Here is a 21,012-nt window from a genome sequence, read left to right as displayed (position 1 = left end):
AGGGGAAGGATCTGGAGCAGCCACACACACACACAGAGCCCGGCGTGTGCAGGGCTGGGCACCCCGGGGCGAGCTCGGGGTGGGGATCACAGCGGGGTTCACAGTGGGATTCATGGAGGGATCACAGTGGGATTCATGGAGGGATCACAGTGGGATTCATGGAGGGATCCATGAGGGATCACAGCGGGGTTCACAGTGGGATTCATGGAGGGATCACAGTGGGATTCATGGAGGGATCCATGAGGGATCACAGCGGGGTTCACAGTGGGATTAAGAATGGGATTCATGGAGGGATCCCAATGGGATTTGTGGTAGGATTCATGGAGGGATTCATGAGGGATCACAATGGGATTCATGGAAGGATTCACGGAGGGATCCACAACATGTTTTGTGGAAGGATCACAGTGGGATTCATGGAGAGATCACAGTGGGGTTCAAGGCAGGATTCACAGTGGGATTCAGAATGGGGTTCATGGAGGGATCAGAGAGGGATTCATGGAGGGATTAATGGAGGGATCAGGGTGGGATTCATGGAGAGATTCACAACAGGATTCATGGAGGGATCACAGGGGGATTCAAGGTGGGACTCACGGTGGGTTCAGGGAGGGATCCACAACATGATTCATGGAAGGATTCAGGATGGGATTCAGGGCGGGATTCACAACGGGATCATGGTGGGATTCAGGGAGGGATTCATGATGGGATTCACAGTGGGATCCCAGCAGGATTCATGGAGGGATTCACAACGGGATCACAGCAGGATTCAGGGTGGGATTCACAACGAGATCATGGTGGGATTCAGGATGGGATTCAGGGTGGGATTCACAGCAGGATCATGGTGGGATTCAGGGTGGGATTCACAATGGGATCATGGTGGGATTCAGGATAGGATTCATGGTGGGATTCACAACGGGATCATGGTGGGATTCAGGGAGGGATTCACGGCGGGATTCACAGCAGGATCCCGGCAGGATTCATGGTGGGATTCACAACGGGATCATGGTGGGATTCAGGGAGGGATTCACAGCAGGATTCATGGTGGGATTCACAGCAGGATTCACAGCGGGATCCCGGCGGGCTGCAGGCGCTCCTGCAGGCGCGCAGGAGCGGGATTCGGCGGCGGGGTGCCCGACTGCAGAGCCGCCCGCAGCGCCGCCGCCGCCGGGAGGGACGGACCCTGCAGCAAACGCCAGCCCCGGCTCCTGCACTGCCCGCGCTGCCCTCCCCGCTCGCAGGGATTACCGGAGCGGCTCCGCGGCCATCTGGAGCGAGAAACCCCCCCGAGGCCCCGCGGCATGGCAGGGCCGGGGCTGCCCGGAGCCCCCGAGACCCCGCTCGGAGGTGCCGGAGCGAGCGGACGCCCCCGGCCCGCGGTCAGCAGCGGGGTCCCCGGCGAGCCCCGGGGGGGCGGCCCGGCCCCTTCCGCTGGGCTTTAACAGACTCGCGGCGTACGAACACCCCCGTCATGTGATGAACCGGAGGCTGCTTCGCTGCGAGCTGCGAGCGGCGCAACAAAGCTGCGATTGAGGGCTCGGGGCAGCGGCACCGCCAGACACCCCCCGGTGCAGGGGGGCCCGAGCTGCCCTTCCTCTGCCCGGCAGGAGGAGGAGGAGGAGGATGGCAGCTCCAGAGCCGCCCGCAGCGCCGCCGCCGCCGGGAGGGACGGACCCTGCAGCAAACGCCAGCCCCGGCTCCTGCACTGCCCGCGCTGCCCTCCCCGCTCGCAGGGATTACCGGAGCGGCTCCGCGGCCATCTGGAGCGAGAAACCCCCCCGAGGCCCCGCGGCATGGCAGGGCCGGGGCTGCCCGGAGCCCCCGAGACCCCGCTCGGAGGTGCCGGAGCGAGCGGACGCCCCCGGCCCGCGGTCAGCAGCGGGGTCCCCGGCGAGCCCCGGGGGGGCGGCCCGGCCCCTTCCGCTGGGCTTTAACAGACTCGCGGCGTACGAACACCCCCGTCATGTGATGAACCGGAGGCTGCTTCGCTGCGAGCTGCGAGCGGCGCAACAAAGCTGCGATTGAGGGCTCGGGGCAGCGGCACCGCCAGACACCCCCCGGTGCAGGGGGGCCCGAGCTGCCCTTCCTCTGCCCGGCAGGAGGAGGAGGAGGAGGAGGAGGAGGATGGCGCTCCGCTCGCAGCAGGCAGCGAAAGGAGCCGCGCAGCCAAGGGAAGGTCTCGGCTTTCCTGGGAAGCGCCAGACGACATCTCCGAGCCCCATCCATCACATCCCGGCCCCGGCGCAGCGAGGCGGGTCCGGCCCTTGCGAGCCCCCCCTGCACCACGATGGGGTTTGGGGGGGCTGAGACAGCGAATTGCGGGGCTCCCCCAAAGCCTCGGCGCTGCTCTGCCCCTGCACGGAGTCGGGGGGGCCAAACCCGGCGCGTCCCAGCCCGGGGGGGCCAAACCCAGCGGGTCCCAGCCCTCAGGTTTGGGGTTTTGGGGACACCAACCCGCTCGCAGCCCGTAAACACACGGCGGGGACAGCTCGGGGGGGCCCCGCTCGTCACCCAGAGCTCGGCACGAGGGGCGGGGGGTGCAGGGGGAGCCCCTCGGGCAGCCGGGGGGTGCCGACCCCCACAGCGCGCCTATGGGGCCGGAGCGCAGCCCCCCCCTTCCCTAAAAGAGCCCCCGAGGGGATGCGCTGCCGCTCCGCGCCCGCGAGGAGGAGGAGGAGGAGGAAGGAGCCGCGCCGGAGGCACTCACCGTGCGGGGCGGGCGGCGGCCGATGCCCCCCCGCTGCCTACGGGCGCAGCATCCTCCCGGCCACCGCCAGCCCGAGCCCGAGCCGGAGCGGGAGCCGGAGCCGCAGCCGGAGCCGGAGCTGGGCATGCTCGGGGGCCACCGAGCGGCACGTGACGCCGGGCTGGCACCGAGCAGGGCGGGGGCGCCGCGCCGCCCCCGCCGCCCGGCCCCCGCCAGCCCGAGCCCGAGCCGGAGCGGGAGCCGGAGCCGCAGCCGGAGCCGGAGCTGGGCATGCTCGGGGGCCACCGAGCGGCACGTGACGCCGGGCTGGCACCGAGCAGGGCGGGGGCGCCGCGCCGCCCCCCGCCCCCGCGGGCACCGCGCCGAGCCCCCCGCCCCGCACCGGGGGCACCGCGGCCCTGCGGGGGGATGGAGAGCGCTGCACAGCCCGCATCCCGCGGGAGCGGCCGGGACCCGCTCCCGCACCCCCGAGCCTGGACCCGCACCCCCGAGCCTGGGCCCAGAGCAGACCCGAATTCCAGAGCCTGGGCAGCCGCCCCCCGCCCCCGCGGGCACCGCGCCGAGCCCCCCGCCCCGCACCGGGGGCACCGCGGCCCTGCGGGGGGATGGAGAGCGCTGCACAGCCCGCATCCCGCGGGAGCAGCCGGGACCCGCTCCCGCACCCCCGAGCCTGGACCCGCACCCCCGAGCCTGGATACAGCCTGGATCCACATCCCAGAGCCTGGGGCCAGAGCAGACCCGAATTCCAGAGCCTGGGCACAGCCTGGACCGGAATTCCAGAACTAAGGCAAAGCCTGGACCCACATCCCAGAGCCTGGGGCCAGAGCAGACCCGAATTCCAGGGCCTGGGCACAGCCTGGACCCAAAATCCAGAACATGGGCACATCCTGGACCTGAATTCCAGAGCCTGGGCACAGACTGGACCCACATCCCAGCAGTGGGGACACAGCCTGGACCCGGAATCCCAGAACTTGGGTACAGCCTGGACCCAAATTCCAGAACCTGGGGCCACAGCGGACCTGAATTCCAGAATCTGGACATAGCCTGGGACCTAAATTCCAGAACCTGGGCACAGCCTGGACCTGCACCCCTGGGCTTCCTGGGCACATCCTGGACCCGAATTCCAGAGCCTGGGCACATCCCGGACCCAAATTCCAGAGCCTGGGCACAGCAGGGACCGAGCTCCCCACACATCCCCGTGTCAGGGCACGGAGGGGTCGTTGCTCCCTTTCCCACATCCCAACATCCCAGACCCTGCACCCCAGCGCTGGACAACGCTCCCCAGGCACCCCAGCCCTGGGATGGGGGCAGAGAGGTCCCTGCATCCCCCCGGATCTCACAGGACATCCCTGGGACCGTGCATCCCTCGGGATCCTGCACCACGCGGGGCAGGGGAGCCCCTCTGGTGCCAGCCGGGTCCAGGGTGGGCTCTGCACCCCGGGACTGCCCCCGCGGGGAGGGGATGGGCAGCAGGACGGCCCCAAAGCCCAGCTGGTGGCCAGGATGGCTCAGGTGGGGCTGGCAGGACCCTGCCCAGGCCCCCAGCCCGGCCTGGCTGCTCCCGGAGCTGGGCACGGGGGCACCGACCCTGCAGACTGCAGCCCTGCAGCCACAGCACCGTGCCCCCATCCATGGCACTGCCCTCATTCTGCCTGTCACAGCTGCCAGGCCCCTGGTGGCACCGTGCTGTCCCCTGCCAGGCCCGTGGTGGCACCGTGGTGGCCCCGTGGTGGCACCCAGCTGACCCTGCCAGGCCCGTGGTGGCACCAGCCGGGGCTCAGAGCCCGCAGGGACCTCCCGTCCTGGGCAGGGCAATCCGGCGGCCGCCCCTGATCCCGTAATCCCTCATTAGCCACGCGGCTTTAGGGCTGGCCACGGGGTGGCTTTCACTGGATCTGCTGCCTCCGGTGTCCCCACAGCGCGGGGGACGCCGTCCCTCCCTGCCAGCCCACGGCAGAACCCCAAAGTGGCAGCTGTGCCCTCCCCAGGGCCGTGTCCCCAGCTCTGCAGGCAGAGGGGATCCACGGGGGCTGCTCCACCACCTCCTGCTCCCCAAAACGAGCCCAGGAGAAACTGGGGAGCACTCGGGGCAGCCCCCAGCCCCCGGCAGGCCGAGCACCCCAGTTTGGGGCTGGCTGTTCCCTCTGCCTTCAAGGCAGCCGGGAGCTGCTGGAGCAGCCCCATCCCAGCCATGGACACAGCAGGGCCCCTCCTGCAGGCACAGCTGGGGCAGGGTTGGGATGAAAATCCCAATTTTTGGGTGGGGGCACTGGGTGCTGCCCACCCACACTCCGGGCTGGGGGTGCCTGGCATCCCCTGGAGCTTCCCTTCCTCACAGCTGGGCCCGGGGCCACCTCTGGAGGACAACGGCCACCACTGTGTCCCCTGGGAGGGCTGGCGGGACCCTTCCCAGCCCCGGCCTGGTGGCTGCCACCTTCCAACCCCATTCCCTGCTCTGCTGTGACATTCCCAGGCCCTGGGGCACACAGGAAGGTGGTCCCTGTCCCTGGGGTCACAGCTCCAGCCCCACCACGAGGCTTCTGGAGCAGCCCCAACCCCATTCCCTGCCCCACTGTGACATTCCCGGGTCCCTGGGCACACAGGAAGGTTCCTGAGGTCACAACTCCAGCCCCACCAGGAGGCTCCTGGAGCAGCCCCATCTCATTCCCTGCTTTGCTGTGACATTCCTAAGTCCCGGGACTCACAGGAAGGTGCTCCCTGTCCCTGGGGCCACAGCTCCAGCCCCACCTGGAGGCTCCCAGGGCAGCCCCAGCCCCATTCCCTGCTCCGCTGTGACATTCCTAAGTCCCGGGACACACAGGGAAGGTGGTCCCTGATTTGGAGGACACAGCTCCAGCCTGACCAGGAGGCACCCGGAGCAGCCCCAGCCCATTCCCTGCCCCACTGTGACATTCCCAAATCCCAGAAAACACAGGAAGGTTCCTGGGGTCACAGCTCCAGCCCCTCCAGGAGGCTCCCGGAGCAGCCCCAGCCCATTCCCGGCTCCACTGTGCCATTCCCGGCTCCTGGAGCAGCCCCAATCCCATTCCCTGCCCTGCTGTGCCATTCCCGGCTCCCGGAGCAGCCCCAATCCCATTCCCGGCCCGTCTGGGGCTGCCTCAAGGCCGCTGCCCAGATTAGAGCGGCTGATCGCGGCGCTTTGCTCCAGCCCGCCGGGGATCTTTGCTCTCTCTGCCGGGTTTTTATTGCTGTCTGGGCGCGCAGGGAAAGCTCCGGGAGCTCAAAGATCCCGTCTGGAGCAGCCTCGCCCGGCAGGGCCCGGAGCCTGCAGCTCTCAGCCTGTCTAGACACCGAAATCGCCTCGCCACGGCCCCGATCCCAGCACCGGGGGCAAAAAGGGGCGAGAGGGAACACGGAACAAGCCAGTGGGATGAACCGGGAGCAGCGCCTCGGGCTGGAGCCCCGCGGGGCTCCCGCTGCCTCGGCCCGGCCAGCACAGCCAGCTCCGTGTCCCCGGGACCCCCGCTCCCTCCCACAGCATCCGGCGGCTCCGGGAGGCCCCGCCGGGCTCCGGGGATGTTTCCCTGCGGGATGACGCGGGGAAGGGGGTGGTTGGCTCGCCCACTCCGCCCCGGAGCCTCCGAGCGCCGAGAATTTTGCATCTGGGACGGGCGTGTGGCGCGGGAGCTGCAGGTGCAGGGCCCGGAGCTGGGGCTGGTCCCGCCCCATCGCTGCGGAGCCCGGCGCGGGGAGCGTCCCGCACATCCCGGGGAGCGTCCCGCACATTCCACAGCATCCCGCAAATCCCAGAGCGTCCCGCACATCATCCCGCACATCATCCCGCAGCATCCTGCACATCCCAGAGCATCCCGCACACTCTGCACACCCCGCAGCATCCTGCACACCCCGCACATCCCGCGTATCCCGCAACATCCCGCACATCCCAGAGCATCCTGCACATCGCGCACATCCCGGGGAGCATCCCGCACACCGCGCACACCCCGCACATCCTGCAGTGTCCTGCACATCCCGCACATCCCGCACATCCCGCACATCCCGCACATCCCGGGGTGCCAAAGCTCCTCCCCGGCCCCTTCGCACTCACTTGATGAAGTAGAGGCCGCCGTGCGTGGCCGTGTCCACCTCCCAGCCTCGGGGCAGCCCTGCGGGGACAGGCCAGCAGCGGGGTCACCCTCGCTGTCCCCACCCCGCTGTCACCTCCCCCGGGGAGGGCGGGATGGGCGGGCAGGGATGGAGGGGTGACGGCCACGCTTTGTGCTGCCGTGGTCGGCTCTCGCAAGGCTCAAACTGAATTTTTGGAGAAGTTTGAGGCCCCTCCTCATCAGAGACCACAGGAGGGAGGGGAAAATCCAGCAGGGAAACCCGAGCTGGGGAGAGACAGCATCACCTCGTCCAGCCCCCAGCCCTCCCCAGCTGCACACGGTCACTTTTGGGGGGTCTCCCTTGCACACGGTCACTTTTGGGGGGTCTCCCTCGCACTCCCGGGGGATTTCGCTCCACATTTCCCAGTCCCGGTCCCCGGGAGCCGGCCCGGGCTCACCTGGGCAGGAGAAGTGCCCGCTCTGCACGGCGTAGCCCGAGCCCGGGTGCACCCAGCTGGTGGATTTGGTGTCGTCGCTGTGAGGGACAAGGACAAGAGGGGCTGTCAGCACCCCCGGGGGGCTCGCCAGCCCCTTCCCACCTCCTGGCACCACGGGGGACTTCTCCAGATTTTAGGGAAGGGGGGAGCTGCCACAGCGATGTCCCCAAGGAGGGAGAGACGGGAGGACAGGAGAGTGACAGCACAGGGAGCTCTTGTTGGCACCCCAAAGGGAGCCCCCCACCCTTTGCAGCCCCCCAGCCCCAGCAGAGCCCCCTCCCCAGCCCAGGCCGTACTCGATGAAGAAGATCCTGCCGTCCCCGCAGACGCCGTAGGTCCACCTGCCCGGCAGGTCCAGCCACTCGATGTCATCGCCCATGGGGGTGGCACGGGGGGCTCGGGCACGGAGCAGCCGCCACAACTTCCCGGGAATTCACTCGGGAAGCGCCCGGCAGCGAGTCCCGGGCTGTCCCCGGAGCAAAGCTCAGCTCAGCCCTTCCAGCCCGGCTGTGTTTGCTGGGAATAACCCGGCAGGGAGGGAAAAGCAGAAAAAAAAAAAAAATTCCCGACCAAACCCATGGAGTTTAACCCCTTCGGAGCCGCGGTGCGCAGGGCACGCTCCCAGCCCTCCCCGTGACTCTCCAGGGCCAGCCCGTCACTGCTTCCTCCAGTGCCTACTCGCTGTAATTACCATCAATTAACTCGAGGTGAGTAATTATGGAGCTGTTACTTCCCTCTCCTGTTCATTTTGGAACAATGTCGGATTCTTCTGGCCCGTCTGATCTCGCAGCCAAGCCGTATGTAGGGCACTCCGATGATTATCTGGGCACTCCTGGGGCTGCCCACCGGGTATTTTCTCTCGCAGCCCTCAATTAAAAGTCTTTTAAGGCCCAAGGTGGGGTCTGGGAGGCACCTGGGCCGCTGATTGAAGGAGCCAATTTGCCCTCCTGCCTCAGCGGCGCCTTTGCAAAGCTGCTCGTGGCACCAGCAGGGAGATGCTGGCTCAGGAGAGGCCCCAGAGGTGGAAAAGAAGAAAAAAAAAAATAATTCCCGGTTCCCAAAAACTCCCTGGTTCTCAGAGCAGGGATTTTAGGATTATTAAGGTTGGAAGAGAGTTCTGAGATCGAGTGGAGTGTTTGAACACCACCACGGCCACGGAAGCATTTTGGGGTTTTTCCTGCTCAGTCCCCACATCAGAGCTGGGATTTGGGGAAACCAGTTCCCCAAAAGCTTTTCCAGGAGTTCTTTGAACCACTGGATGAGAAAAACACGTCTGGTTGGTCCCTTTGGGAGAGGAGCTGATGGCACCCTGGCGCTGCCACCGTCCTGGGCACTGTTTCACCTGGAAAACTCCATTCCATGGCCCTTGTTTCACCTGGAAAAGTTCAATTTCCTGGGCATTTTTTCACCTGGAAAACTGCAATCCCTGGGCACTGTTTCACCTGGAAAAGCTCCATTCCATGGGCATTGTTTCACCTGGAAAGGCTCTATTCCCTGGGCCTTGTTTCACCAGGAAAACTACAATCCCTGGGCATTGTTTCACCTGGAAAAGTTCCATTCCCTGGCCCTTGTTTCACCAGGAAAACTGCAATCCGTGGGCATTTTTTCACCTGGAAAAGTTCAATTCCCTGGGCATTGTTTCACGTGGAAAACTCCATTCCAGAGGAACCTGGGAATACCAGCAGGGCTTTTTGTTTCCATGGAATCCCAGACTGGTTTGGGTTGGGAGAGACCTTGAAGCTCATCCAGAGCTGAGGGCAGGGACATTTTCCTTATCCCAGGTTAATCCAAGCCCCATCCTGGGGCACTCCCAGGGATGGAAATCCGCTGTTATCCACAGGGATCCGTCCCTTTGGGTGACTTTGTTGTGGTTCCCAACACGAATCCCAAACTCCTCTTCCATCCATGACTGCCCCAAATTCCTCACTTCTCCCCCAAAGAAGCAGCAAGACAGGGAAGTGGAGGATCTGGGATTGAGGGAATAAAATCAGGAGCTCAGGCTGGAGCTGGTTCAGGGTTGTGGTGACCCCCAGGGTGCCCAAATTCCATCCCCTCCCAAGCCAGGGGGATTTGCTGCTTTTTCCTGGGATAACAAAAGCCTGGGGGACAGCAGGAAGAGGAAGGGGACAGCGGGATGAGAGGGAATGTGTCCTGTAGGAAGATCCATGGCCTTGGACAGGGATGCTGTTTGGGGGGTGAGGATTTTCATTTTCTCCCTTCCCTTTCAGTTTTCCTTTCCATTTCCCTTTCCCATTTTCCTTTCCTTTTTCCTTTCCCATTTTCCTTTCCATTTTCCTTTCCCATTTTCCTTTCCTTTCCCATTTTCCTTTCCATTTTCCTTTCCCATTTTCCTTTCCTTTCCCATTTTCCTTTCCCATTTTCCTTTCCTTTCCTTTCCTTTCCTTTCCTTTCCTTTCCTTTCCTTTCCTTTCCTTTCCTTTCCTTTCCTTTCCTTTCCTTTCCTTTCCCGGATTTTCCTTTCCCGGATTTTCCTTTCCCGGATTTTCCTTCTCTTCCCATTTTCCTCCCAGCACCGATGTCCCCACGGAGCAGCCACCAGCTGCCACCTCCTCCCCAGCACTCCCAGCCTCCCGGTCACGCTGGGACCGGGGAGCAAAGGGAGGGCAAAAAGGGACGTGCGGTGAGGTGACAGCGCTGTCACCCCGGCAGGGAGGACACCCAGCCCGCGGTGACCCTGCTGGGTGACACCAAGCCGGGCTGGGGACATTTCCTGCTGGATCGCGTGGCTCAGGCACCAGGAATGTCACAGAACCGGGCTGGGGGGCGGTTCTTGCTCCCGCCCTGGATTTTCCCGTCCCAAAGCTCACCCAGAGGATGGGGGCGGTGGCACCCTGGGGACAACCTCGGAGGGGGCGGTGGCACCCTGGGGACAACCTCGGAGGGGGCGGTGGCACCTTGGGGACAACCTCGGAGGGGGCGGTGGCCTCGGAGGCGGCGCGTCCCGAACGGTTCTGGCACCACCTTCTGGACAAAAGATTCCCGGGAAAAACCAAAAACCGGGAATGCGGCTGAGAGCGAGGGACGCGGCGCTGCCACTGTCCCCAAGCGATGTCCCCTCCTCGGCTGCAGTCGTGGGATGGGGAGGATTTAGGGATTTAGGGAAGGAAGGGACAACTTCCACTGTCCCGGGGTGCTGCGAGCTGGCCTTGGGCACTTCCAGGGATGGAGCAGCCACAGGTGATGTCCCAGGGTGTCCCCACCAGTGTCCCTGTCACCCAGCTGTGTCCCTGGCACGCAGCTGTGTGCCTGTCACCCAGCCGTGTCCCTGGCACCCAGGTGTGTCCCTGGCACTCAGGTGTGTCCCTGTCACCCAGCTGTGTCCCTGGCACCCAGCTGTGTCCCTGGCACTCAGGTGTGTCCCTGTCACCCAGCTGTGTCCCTGGCACCCCTCCCTCCCCCAGGCTGTTGGCTCCCCTGGCATTCCCAGCTGGAGCAGACCCCGGGGATCAGCCCGGGTGAAGGAACTGGAATTTCCTCCTGCTCTTCACTCCTGGTGGTTTTGAGATGGTGCCAGGGAACGCTGTGCTGCTGCTCCCGGGTCATTCCTCCCGGGTCATTCCTGCTGGGAATGCCGGGCCTGTCGGTGAACTCTGCTCCCCCATCCCAGAACCTCCCCCTGGGATCTCCATCCAAGCCCTGATTTTCTGGAATCCGGTGTAGGGCGATGCCAGCAAAACTCCCCTGCAGCTCTGGGAATGTTTTCCACCTGGATCTGCTTTCCCCTCTTTGCCAGCACCTCAAATCCAACCTCCGTGATCCCAGGGAGGAGCAGGAAGAGGAGCTGAATCCAAATGTCCTGCCCGGCACAAAGAGGGAGCTGGGCCTGGAGCCCAAATCCCCGATGTTCCAGAGCCAGGGGATGTGCCTGGCACGCAGAGAGGGCACAGCTGGCACGGACCCACTGCCCCCGGGGAGGCTTCCTGTGGGGACAGGGATGGGAGGAGCAGGGAGGGAAAAGGGGAAGGGAAAAAAAGGGAAAAGGGGAAAAGGAAAAAAAGGGAAAAGGGGAGGAGTGGGAAAAATAAAAGGGAAACGGAAATAAGGGAAAACAGAAGGAAAAAGAGGGAGGGAAGGAAAGGAAAAAGGAAAAAGGAAAAGGAAGAGGAAAAAGGGAAAAGGAAAAGGAAAAAGGAAAGGAAAAAGGAAAAGGAAAAAGGAAAAGGAAAAAGGAAAAGGAAAAAGGAAAAGGAAAAAGGAAAAGGAAAAAGGAAAAGGAAAAAGGAAAAGGAAAAAGGAAAAGGAAAAAGGAAAAGGAAAAAGGAAAAGGAAAAAGGAAAAGGAAAAAGGAAAAGGAAAAAGGAAAAGGAAAAAGGAAAAGGGAAAAAGGAAAAGGGAAAAAGGAAAAGGGAAAAAGGAAAAAGGAAAAGGGAAAAAGGAAAAGGGAAAAGGAAAAAGGAGGAATTGGAAAAATGAAAGGGAAAAGGAAAGAAGGGAAAAGAGAAGGAAACAGAGGGAGGGAAGGGGAAGGAAAGGGAAAAGGAAGGAAATGGCAGCTCCTCCTCCATTGCCACACCCCGAGGTTTGGCTGATTTCAGAGGCTCAGAGGGGACATTGGGAAGGAATTCCCAGAGCAGCCCTGGCAGTGTCCGAGGGCAGCCCGGAGCAGCCGGGCCAGGAAAAGGGCTGGGATCCTGCCTGGGGGATCCTGCCTGGGGGATCCTGGCTGGGGGATCCTGGCTGGGGGATCCTGGCTGGGGGATCCTGGCTGGGGGATCCTGGCTGGGGGATCCTGGCTGGGGGATCCTGGCTGGGGGATCCTGGCTGGGGGATCCTGGCTGGGGGATCCTGGCTGGGGGATCCCGGCTGGGGGATCCCGGCTGGGGGATCCTGCCTGGGGGATCCTGGCTGGGGGATCCTGGCTGGGATCCTGGCTGGGGGATCCTGGCTGGGGGATCCCGGCTGGGGGATCTCGGCTGGGGGATCCTGGCTGGGGGATCCCGGCTGGGGGATCTTGGCTGTCTCTCCCATCCCAAACCATCCCATGATTTTATTTTTTTCCTGGCAGAAAGCAGCGATGGAAGGTGAGGAGAGCTCAGGAAAAATTCCATGTGCATCCCAAAAACCCAGGCCAGGAAAGCAGCCCCATCCAAGGGGAAAGCAGGCAGAGTTTTTACCCTGAGGGCAGCTCCAATCCTTTATTCCTGATTTAAATCCCATCCAAAAACCTGGATAAACTTTGGATTAAACCCCTCTCAGAGCCCAGCGGGCCAAGGTGGGGCTGCAATTCCAGGCTCTCCTGGAATGTGACAAAATTCCAGGTTTATTCCTTCTCCTGCTTCCCAGAAAAACCTGAATTTTGGGATCAAAGCAGCACCTCAGGAGCTCCAACAAATCAATTCTTCCATCCTGGGAGAAGCTGCAGCTCTGGAGCAGGAATTTTCTCCTGGTGCTGATGGGATAAAGAATTCCCAGTGGGATTGGTGTGCTCCAGAGGGAAAGCCCAGGGAAGCTTTCCCTGCACCCCAGCATGGAAAAATCCCAATTTTCAGTTCAAAGCAGATTTTAGAGACAGAATTTAAAAATCTGCTTTAAAAACTCCCCACATTCCCCATATCCAGCTTTTTTTTTTTTTTCAGGAATACTGCAGGAAATTCCCTGTTTTTTTTTTTTTTTTTCTTTATTATTCCAGTTTTTTATCCTGATTATCAGGAAAATCAACCTTGGGGTGTTTTAGGGATGAACAAGGTGAAAACAAAGAGGGGAAAACACGGATTGTGCTCCAAGGTGGGAATTCCAAGTGAAACTTTTCCTTTTTTTTTTAGGAATAAACCTCCAAGAAGTTGGAATTTCTTCCCAAAACTCCCCCAGAATTCCAGAGATTCCCAGCAAAACCCTGGGGGTGTCACCTCCAAAGGGAAGTGACAGCAGGATTTTGGTTAAATCCCAAAAATCCTTCATCCCATTCTTTGAGAATCCCTGGAAAAATCTATTTTATTCCTCCAGGCACCTTCAATCTGAATTTTTGGGATGATTTCCCAGCTCCTGCCAGGAATTCCAGCCTGAGAGGAGCCCCCTGGGTGGAATTCCCTGCTCCAAACCCCATGGAATGACAACCACAGCTCCTCACCACCCAAAATTGGATTTTCCAGCTGTTTTTCCCCAAATTTCCCCCGAATTTATCTTGCAAATCTCTTTATTACAACACACAGATTAGTCCTGAATGGTTTCTTATGTACAGAAATAGAATTTTTAGGTAGAAAAAACCCAACAAAGCGGCCACAAACCAAGGAAAAAATCCATAGAAAGCCAAATCCAAACTTTCCCCCCCAAAATGATACAAAAATAAAAATCTGCAGATCACAGTTTTGATTTAAACCCCTCCAAGTTTTGCTTCCCATGAATTTTAAGGAATTTTAAAGGGGAAAAAGGAGCTTTGAGGTGTTCAGGGATGGGTTTGGTGGTAATTAAATTCCATTTCCTGCTGGAATAGCTGGAAAAAAGGAGGTTGGAGAAGTGGGAAAAGCTAATTTGTGGGAATTTAGTTAAAAAATCTCCTTTTCCCCAAGGTTTCAGCCCTCTGGAAGCAGCTGTTCCTCCTTGGGATCCATTTTTCCAAGCAGCTGTGGATTCCCAGAGCTCCCAAGGCTCTCCTGAGCACCAAGAAATCCGAGTTGTCCACAAGGAACTGAAGCAGCACAATCCCAAAAATCCCAAAAATCCCCAAAATCCCAGGGATTGGGAGAGCCGTGGGAAAAAGCAGCTGGGAGATCCATGGAAAAATCCAGAAATCCACACTTTTTGCTTCTTGGAATTCCATTTTTTTTTTGTTGGTTTTCCCCCCTGAATTAAAAAGCAAATCCAATGTGGGGAAAATCCTCCAAAATTCCAAGTGGATTTCTCAGGGTTTGAGGGGGTGATGCAAATTTGTAATTTTTTTTTTTTTTGAGGAAAAAATTCAGTTTTTAGGATGGCAAACAGCTGGAATTTGAATTAACACAGCTCTAATTTAAGTAACCCCCTGAATTTTCTAACTGCACCACAAAAAAAGAGGATTTTTCAACTCAAAGAAGCCACTTCCTGCAATAAAAATAAAGGAAAAATCCAAAAATTCTGGGATTTTCAAGTCAGGATAAAGCAGGAAGAAATAATTTTCTTCCAAATTAAAAACTGAAGGAATTAGGGACAAATTTAAAGCACTTTAAGGTTTTTCTTCTACACAATGGAAATTGTTCTGGCCAGCTGAACAAATAATTGATTTATTGACCCAGCTTTGTGCAAACATTGGAATTTTTCCATTTTTTATTCCCTGCTTGGAAAATTCCCACACCAACCTGCAGCTCCCAACTCCTTTTTCCCTCAAGGATTTTGATTAAATAATGTAATATTTTAAATTAAGAACATAAATAAAGAGTTTTGTCCTCTCACTGAAATGTTTTTGGTGACCCCAGTGCAGACACAAAGAGTTAATACTGATTTTTGGGAAAGAAAACAAGGAATTTTTGCCTTTAAATTTCCTTAAATCCAAGATAATTTCCTTAAATTTAAGAAAATTATCAAGATCAGCAGATTGGATATAAAAATTCACTTCAATCCCTCTCCCAAAGCAGAATTACAGCAAAGGTTAATTAAATAATTCAGGAATTTTCCTCCCTAAATTCAAGCATCATCCACAGCCTCATTAAGTTTGAATTATTAATTGGGATGAGGAATTTCCTTGCCCTAAAAACCAAGGAATTTGTTGGACAAGCAGCCAGAACCCTCTGGAATAATCCTGGAAAAGGGATTTATTTAAATCAAATTTAATTATTTAAATCAAAGCTTGGCTGGAATATTCAAACCTCAAAAACACTCAAATATTGGATTATTCCAAGCAAAAAAGTGGGAAAAAAATCCCTAAAGAGATTTTTTTAGAAATGAGGCTTTTGGATAAGCTGGAAAAAAATGGAGAAACACAAAAAAAACCCAAACAAAAACTCTCACCTGCACATTCCTCAGGGAATTTTAAATCAAAACTGCAATTCCAGGGAATGAACCCCATAAATATTTTAATCAAAATAGGTTTTGCTTTTTTTTTTTTTTCCAAAGTGCAAAAATCCAACAGAACAGTCCCCACACTTCCCAAGGTCTGGCAGGAAAAGGCATTTTTTGGGAACGGGTTGAACCCCCAAGCAGTCTGGCTATGTCAAGTGCTAATTAACAGGAATGCAATCAGAGCACCCTTCTCAGGGCAGCTCCAGGGATTTTATCTGGATACCAAAACGAGAATTTCAATATCAAACTGGGGGAAAAAAACGGGCCAAAACAACAATCCCATTTTTTTTTCTCCCCATTTCAGCACATGCAGCTGCCACTCGCGGTTGAGATTGAATTAATTTAAGGGTCGGGCAAATTGCAGGGCTGGAGGTGCTAGAAGGGCTCAGTCCTCTGGGCACGGCAGCCCTGCAGCCTGTGGAGCACCCTCAGCCTGTGCTCGGGGCTCAGGCAGTAGCCGATGGCCTCCTCGGTCTCCTGGATGCGTTTGTGGAACCTGCAGCCGTCCCGAGCCAGCTCCTCCCACGGGCCCCTGCGGTCCTCCTCGCTGCTGATGTAGTACTCGGTCACCTCCTCCTGGAATGTCACCTGCCAAAAGAAGAGATTCAGCGTGAATTATCAGCAAATGGAGCGTTAGAAGTGCTGGGGTTTGGGGTTTAAGCTGAAGTTGTTGAGTGGTGAAAAGGTTGGGGATTTTTTCCTGAAGAGTATTAGGAAGGGATTCCTGACTGGGATGGAACTGCCCGAGGAGCTGTGGCTGCTCCAACCCTCAGAGTGTCCAAGGTCTGGCTGGAGAGTGGATAAAAAAATGGCAAAAAATAGATAAAAATAAATAAAATATGGATTTAAAATATTATAAACATAAATAAAATATGAGGCCCTTTCCGGGCCTGCTGCTTGTGTAATACTCTGTCACCTCCTCATGGAATGTCACCTGGCAAAAGAAGGGTGGAAGTCAGGAATTCTCAGCAAATGGAGCTTTGAAGTGCTGGGGTTTGGGGTTTAAGTCAAAGTTGCTGAGTGGTGAAAGGGCTGGGAATTGTTGCTGAGTGGTATTGGGAAGGGATTCCTGACTGGGATAGAATTGCCACAGGAGCTGTGGCTGCTTCATCCCTACAAGGGTCCAAGGGAAGGCTGGAGAATGGATAAAAATGGCAAAAAACAGATAAAACCAAGTAAAATATGGATTTAAAATATCACAAAAATAAACAGAATACGAGGCCCTTTCTGGTCCTCGTCACTGCTGATGTAATACTCTGTCACCTCCTCATGGAATGTCACCTGGCAAAAGAAGGGTGGAAGTCAGGAATTCTCAGCAAATGGAGCTTTGAAGTGCTGGGGTTTGGGGTTTAAGTCAAAGCTGTTGAGTGGTGAAAAGGTTGGGAACTTTTTCTGAGAGGGATATTGGGATTTATGGGATATTCCATCCTGACTGGGATGGAACTGCCAGAGGAGCTGTGGCTGCTCCATCCCTGCAAGGGCCCAAGATCAGAATAAAAAAATGGACAAAACATAAGATAAAAATAAATAAAATGTGGATAAAAATGGTTTAAAAACATGGATATAAAATATTATAAAAACAAATAGAATATTATTAAAATATGCATGGGACTGCTGCCAGGACTGTGGGGTCCCTGCTGGGACTGGGGGGTCCCTGAGGATTAGGCAACAACCCCAAAAAAGAAAAAGCAGAAAGGTTTTGTTGAGTCAAGAGCCCCGTGAGTCACCACGGGGACAGATAAGGAAGGAACAGGGCACACTCACTGCAACGTGACCAGAACAACCCGTCCTGGATTGAAAATACACCAAAAACTGTCACAATCCCTCCTGGAACTCCAGGGGTGGAGCTCACATAATGAAATTAATTAAAAATATACACACCAAAAACTGTCACAATCCCTCCTGGAACTCCAGGGGTGGAGTTTGTGTAATGAAATTAAAAATATACACACCAAAACTCACAATCTCTCTTGGAATTCCAGGGGGTGGAGTTCACATAACGAAATTAATTAAAAATATACAAACCAAACTGTCACAATCCTTCCTGGAACTCCAGGGGGTGGAGTTCATCTAAGGAAATCAATTAAAAATATACACACCAAACTGTCTCTTTAAACTCCTTTTAGCAGCTATTCAGCTATTTTTAGTAAATAAAGGAATTTACAGGCTCGGGATCTGCACTTGGCAGGGTTTAGACTAAGATTACAGCAAGGATTTAAGTGTGAGTTAAACCCAGCTTATTTTAGGCTCCTGCTGGCCTACTTGTCTTTATTTTGCACTCGGCTACAAAAAGGCACAAACTGAACTGTCACACCTCTAAAATCAGGATTAATCACTCAGAACAAACTCTGCTACAGCACAAATATTCCTGGAAACATGAAAAACCATGGAAATGTAAAAAAAAAAAAAGGTGTTGTTCTTTTCCCAGGATTTACCAGCACACCGAGGAGGGTGTTTGTGCTGCAGGGAGCTCCCAAAGAGGAAAATCTGGAATTCCAGAGGGGTTTGGGACACTTCCCACTGTCCCAGGGGCTCTGTCCAAGGACAGGATGAAGAGGTGACTTTAAAAGGAGGATCCGGACATTCCCTGCTCCCAAAATCTCCGCGAGCGGAGCCAGCAGGTGCCACGTGCCGACACCGCTGAGCCCAAAGTGCCACCAACACTCCCGCATTTTATGGCTTCAGCAGCAAAGCACGGCAGGATTCCAGCCGGGAAGGGGCTGAATAATCCCAAAACTGCCGGGAATGGGGCTGGCCTGTGCAGCAGCCGCTTCGGGAGCTGTTACATCAGCCCGTCCCCACCTTGCAGCTTTTTTACATCAGTCGGAGCCGCAATTCCCGCGGCTCTGACATCAGGGGGGACACTGCGGGCAGCTCAGCCCGCTCCCAGCACAGCTGCCGAGGCAGGACCCCGGCTGGAACCGCAGCCCTGCACCTGCCAGGGAGCTGAATTAATTATTGATCGGAATTCAGGGAGGAAATAAATGTATGTGATGCAAAAACAGGAAAGAATTGTTAAATGTTTGCTGTTTGCAGGGTTTGTTCCACCACTGGATTGCCCGCGGATCTGGTGTTCAAGTCATTCCTCATCCAGATGTTTGAGGAATGCACCTTGAACATCCGCAGCAGCACAGAATTTAGGATAAATTCCTGTTTATCTGCACCCCAGCACCACTATTATTATTATTATTATTATCACTATCCAAATTAAAAATCAAATTATTCTGTTTGGGCTCTAAAGCCTAATTTTTGATTACATCCCTCCAATAAATAAATATCCCATAAATAACTATTCATACTTACAAGATAAATATAATATTTACAAATAATGTTATAATATTTAATAATATCTTAAGCGGAAAGGGGAATATTGGGATAATTTATATGGGAACCTCAGTTTACTTCAGAACACTCAACAAGGCCACCTGGGTTATAAAAAAATTCTAAAAAATCTTTTGGTTTCAGGTCCTAAGTAACTTCCTTTTAACAGAAACTGCTGCTTTTCAGGGAAACTCCTCACAGCTCCGGAGTTCCTCAGGCAAAAATTTCCAGCCCAGCCCTGGAGTTTCTGTGACGTCGAAACCACAAGAGAAGCAGAAGAGAAATTACAACTCAAAACGGAAATTGAAGTTTGAGTCTAGAGAAAAAAAAAAATTCTCTGTGGCGGCTGTCAGCGAGACTCAGAATGAGTCTCAGAATTTCCCATCACGTGCCCGGGATGGGGCGCAGCATTCCAGGGAAATTAGCAGCACACACGGAACGCTGACCTCACCCCCACTTGGCTCTGTGTGGGTTTGTTTTTTCTTTCTTTACCAATCCCAAAACACACAAATATGAATAAAATCTACCTTTTTCCGCTTGGAGCTCGCGGTTTTCTCCCTGCTGTGCCCCAGTTCAGTGCTCCCGCAGGTGTGTTGTTCCAGCTGGACCCTACACACGCTGAAATGCTCCGAGGGGACAGAGCTCGCCCTCTCTGCCCCTCGCAAACCCGGCGTCCCTTTTTTCTCCGCTGTCTGAAAGGCCGCCGTGAAATTTAAAGGGTTGTAGGGATCGTCCGAGCTACAGAACGAGTTCCAAAGTTTCAAGTTTTCCGCCTCGTCCACGCTCTCACAGTCCCACTCGTCCTCCTCGGAACTGGGAGAGCCCTCGGAGGACTCTGTTCACGAGTCTTCCTCCTCCTCCTCCTCCTCCATGTCCGACATTCCCTTTCCCGGCTCGCTGGAAGACGTCTGGATGGTGGCTGTGAAGTTCTGAGGGTTGTAGGGATCCAAGCTGTAGAAGGAATTCCACAGGTGAAGCCTCTCCCCGTCCTGGCTGCCGGCGTCTGAGTCCGAGGGCAGCTCTTCGCTGTCAAACCCGTCATCATCCTCTTCATCACCACCACCATCATCATCATCCCAGTCTTCCTCACCCTCACTCTCTTCCCCGCTGGATACTCCCCCGATGATATAATCGATTAATTTATTCGCGCAGGCAGGTCGGGTGGAAATTGGGAAGCTCTGCTCCGTTTCCGAGTCCTCCCGTTCCTCTTCGGCCGAGGCTTCTCCCTGCTCGGCCTCACCCCGGAGCCGCTCCCGCTCCACGGGGACACCTCCGGGCTGTCCCCCCGCATCCTGGGGCTGCTCCGCAATGTCCCGGCAGACACCCCGGTGCTGCTGCTGCTCCTCCTCCAGGCTGTGGTAGCCGTGGTCGGGCTCGGGCACGGGCAGGTGCCAGCGCTGGAGGAACGCCAGGCGCTTGCTGCGCAGGAATTCAACCTCGGGCAGGCCCTCGGCTCGCAGCGGCTGCGGCAGGTGGCTCTTGCCCTGCTCCAGCACGTACAAATCCATGGGAAGAGCCCTCAGGCTGCTCCGCACCACCCCTGCTGCCCACAGCCCCGCCGGCGCCTCCGGGCCGCGCTCCGGCCGCTTCTCCGGGGGCTCCTCCTCGGCCCAGCCCAGCGAGGCGTCCGCCCTGGGCAGCAGCACCAGCGGCGGCGGCGCCTTGGCGGGGCACAGCGCGGAGCTGAGCGCGGCGCCGGGCAGCAGCCGCTGCAGGAGGGCGGGCAGCGGCGACAGCAGCTGCGACACCGCGCGCAGCCACGAGAAGGGCGGGCTCGCCTGGGACGAGCCGCCGGCGGGCGCCGCGCTGGGCGCCGCCAGCTTCGGCCAGGCCGCGGCCAGGCCCAGCCGGGGCCATGCCAAGCCGGGGCCGGCGCGTTCGCGTCCGCTGTGCTCCATGAGGCCGCTCAGCGCTGCCAGCGGTGCGGAGGGGTGCGTGGAGCGGCGCTCCGTGGCGGGGCGGTGGGTCTGAAGGCTCGGCGGGCGGCGGGCAGCTCCGGTCCGGGTTTCGACTCCATCCTGAGGCAGCTTCAGCACAAAATGGCGGCGCCGCCGCCTCAGCGCTTCCCGCCCCCAGAGGGAGGGGCGGGGCGTCAGCGCCTGACCCGCCCACTTCGCGTCACCACCTCCCATTGGGCGGTGTCGGATATGCCACGCCCACTCCCCATGTGGCCACGCCCCGCGGGGATTGCATCAGCCGGGGCGCGGCGCGCGGCAGCGCCCCCTAGCGGCGCGGCGGGGTCTGGGGGTCCCCAGCCCACCCGGGCTGGTCACGGGACACCTGGGGACACTCGGGGACACTTTGGGACACCTGGGGACACTTTGGGGACGCTTTGTCAGCCCCAGCCACAGCGCTGGGTGAGGGGCGCACTGGGAGAGGAGCTGGGGGTTGAGGGAGGCAGACCCCAGACCCCCAGGGCTCGGCGTTCTGCAGGGTG

At 57.3% G+C, this 21,012-nt stretch overlaps 1 protein-coding gene across 1 annotated transcript; it reads right to left on the bottom strand.

The window, feature by feature from the left end:
• Positions 1-13,398: 13,398 nt before the first annotated feature.
• PPP1R15B (protein phosphatase 1 regulatory subunit 15B) lies at positions 13,399-20,722 on the bottom strand. The gene is made up of 2 exons (XM_039702568.1): positions 19,103-20,722; positions 13,399-15,842 (listed from the first exon to the last, which is right to left on the bottom strand). Exon 1 carries the CDS (start codon positions 20,705-20,707, stop codon positions 19,415-19,417), a length of 1,293 nt encoding a protein of 430 aa, XP_039558502.1. The 5' UTR covers positions 20,708-20,722; the 3' UTR covers positions 13,399-15,842; positions 19,103-19,414.
• Between the last annotated feature and the right edge of the window lie 290 nt (positions 20,723-21,012).

This window comes from Passer montanus, unplaced genomic scaffold (assembly GCF_014805655.1).
Source record: "Passer montanus isolate IOZ18808 unplaced genomic scaffold, ASM1480565v1 scaffold157, whole genome shotgun sequence".
NCBI lineage: Eukaryota > Metazoa > Chordata > Aves > Passeriformes > Passeridae > Passer > Passer montanus.
This window is presented reverse-complemented; position numbering and strand designations above follow the sequence as displayed.

Bases quoted from the DNA above. Each gene is read 5' to 3' on its own strand.
- PPP1R15B (XM_039702568.1), bottom strand. From the start codon at position 20,707: ATGGGAGGTGGTGACGCGAAGTGGGCGGGTCAGGCGCTGACGCCCCGC.